Source organism: Aplysia californica, unplaced genomic scaffold (assembly GCF_000002075.1).
Source record: "Aplysia californica isolate F4 #8 unplaced genomic scaffold, AplCal3.0 scaffold00626, whole genome shotgun sequence".
Taxonomy (NCBI): domain Eukaryota; kingdom Metazoa; phylum Mollusca; class Gastropoda; order Aplysiida; family Aplysiidae; genus Aplysia; species Aplysia californica.
The window spans coordinates 267,152-269,846 of NW_004797896.1; the positions used below are offsets into that span (position 1 = coordinate 267,152).

At 32.9% G+C, this 2,695-nt stretch overlaps 1 protein-coding gene across 1 annotated transcript in view; it reads right to left on the bottom strand.

The window, feature by feature from the left end:
* Positions 1–2,469, bottom strand: part of LOC101849492 (sialin) — a gene marked incomplete in the record, with an annotated part of 22,155 nt that extends 19,686 nt beyond the window's left edge. Inside the window, 1 exon segment of the mRNA XM_005107731.3 lies at positions 2,415–2,469. Within this exon segment, the coding sequence (XP_005107788.3) occupies positions 2,415–2,469 (55 nt within the window).
* Positions 2,470–2,695: the final 226 nt, after the last annotated feature.

The following is a 2,695-nucleotide window of genomic DNA, read 5'->3' on the forward strand; positions in this document are numbered from 1 at the left end:
AGGGGGGAGGATATGGATGGGTGTGAGATTGATGGGTAGGTGGATAGTAAAGCTTTTTTTCTTTTTGTAAGTGCTCTACGACGGATAAAAAGGTAAATCAAGGAATGTTCCTTTTATGGAAATTAAGAAGTTTTCGTGTCCATAATAAGATCATGTCCGTTTTATATCATTCTATGGTTGAAAGCGTGCTCTTGTTTTGTATTTACTGCTGGGCTGTGAATTATAGGGTGAAAGATAATGAAAAAATTGACACAACCATTAAGAAAACCACCAAGATCTCTGGATATGATTTTACTAGAATTGATGAAATGTGTAACGCCACAAGTATAAAAAAGATAAACAGTATTATAAACGACCCATCACACCCCCGTTCCACGAAAATTGCAAGATCACGCTCTGACAGATGTGTACCTTTAAAAAACAAAGAAAGAAAAATATAAAAGAAGTTTTTTTTTTACCATCTAGCAAAAGGCCATTGTCAGAAAAAGCATCAATGTGTATTGCTCTTTCGAGTATGTATCTATATAACTTTAAAGGTCTTGTAATCAAATTCCTGCTTTTGGTTGAATGATGCATCTGATGAGATATGTACATTTTGTCAGCTTTACTTCTCTTTTCATATTGAATTTTAATGAGAATAGTATATAATTTAAATTTCTATGTATACCTGCTTGTGTTTTTACACTCCAGTACAGCCAAGAAAAAATTTCCCTCAGGGATAATTAAGTATTATCTTATATTGACGAAGCCCACGTGGGACGCTCAATGTTAAAAACAATCAGGAAGGGCAAACGCAGTTTTTGGGACACCTGAATAGACATAAGGGTCTTGAACATCTAGCTCTTACTGGCAAAATTGAGGGCAAACGAGGCAGGGGTAGGCCCAGATCAACATACTTAGGGAACCTAAACAAATGGGTAACAGGGAAAGATCAGGGAAACGTAGCTTTTTTGAGAGCATCCGAGCAAAGGAATGAATGGAAAACCATGATCGCCGATGTCTGGCGCAGATCTGGCACTGGATGATGATGATGATGATATTAACTGCATAAGGTCATGAGCACTCGTGATACATTATAAACGTTTTCAGTTTTGGTAGGAATTTTGAATTTTGCCCAGGTGCCTGCCGAAGCCTACTCTTATCGATTTTTGGATCACAAAGGGATCTTTAGCAGGCGCAACTTGCACATGTGACCTCCGAGATTTTTCGCCGTTATCCGAAAAGGCTAGGCGTGTGTAGATCTTACCTATCATAAGATCAGGGATGTGACTGAATTACAGCAGTAAGTAAGAGCCAAGGGGTAGCAGTAGAAAGACTGCAGAAAGAGTCAGGAATCTAGAGAAGGGGCAAAGGAGGTGAGGAGGTAGGGACAGAAAGTGCGAACGAAAGTAGACGATAGATCATTGCAAGAGAGAAGGAAAAGATGTGAAAGGATACAATTTTAGAGAAGAAAATTGTCCATCGTTATCCAGATTCGAACGTATTGAAAGAGAAGCAAACACCGTAACCTCTCGACCACAAGAATCCCCGGATAGTTAAGTATGTAGAAGAAATAATAATAATGAAAATGATAATAATGAAAATGATAATAATGATAATAATAATAATAATAATAATAGTAGTAATAATAAAAACAACAATAATAATAATAATGATAAAAATAATAATAACATTAATAATGATAACAACAATAATAACAATAATAATAATAATAATAATAATAATAATAATAATAATAATAATAATAATTATTATTATTATTATTATTATTATTATTATTATTATTATTATTATTATTATTATTATTATTATTATTATTATTATTATTATTATTATTATATTACTGTGGCAGGTTGCTAATGGTATAGAGCTTGCTGTTAACGGGAATTCGTGAAGTATTATGCTAATAATAACGATACTAAGATTAATACAAACTACAACAACAACAACAAAAACAACAACAAAAATAGGCCTAATGATAATAATGATAATGATAACAATAACAATAATACAGTAATGATAATAATAATAATAATTATTATTATTATTATTATTTTTATTATTATTGTTATTATTATTATTATTATTATTATTATTATTATTATGGTGATAATAATAATAATAATAATAATAATAATAATAATAATAATAATAATAATAATAATAATAATAATAAGCTGGTCATCACAAAGTACTTGCGGCATGATTAGGACACAAAAGTTAAAACCACTGACCAAAACTTTTTTCATAGTTCTGGCAGAATTCCCATAGCCCCGCCCCCTCCATCTTTGCTACAGTTTTGTTTTTCTTATCCTATATCGGAACATTACGACTGAGTTGACACAACATCCCAACAGATAGACAGAAATACTCGATAAAAATGGAAATGCGATACAATGACACAATATCCATACCTTTTTCATCGCCCATGGCTACCTTTTCCTTGTCCTCTGGCAAAGTAGCTGTCATTTTGCAGCAGACGATAACGGTCCGATCCTGATAACGACTGATTAGACCTACCAGACCAGACCCAGACGGGTGTTAGAGAAAGACCGTCTAGTCACCCGGACAACTGTTACGATGTACTAAGCCCAACATTGCTATTTTTGTACAATTGCAGTTTCTTAATGTATCTGTAACGGTTGAATCTGCTCAAGAAACATTTTGACGAAATCCAAATTCTAAATGTTGATAA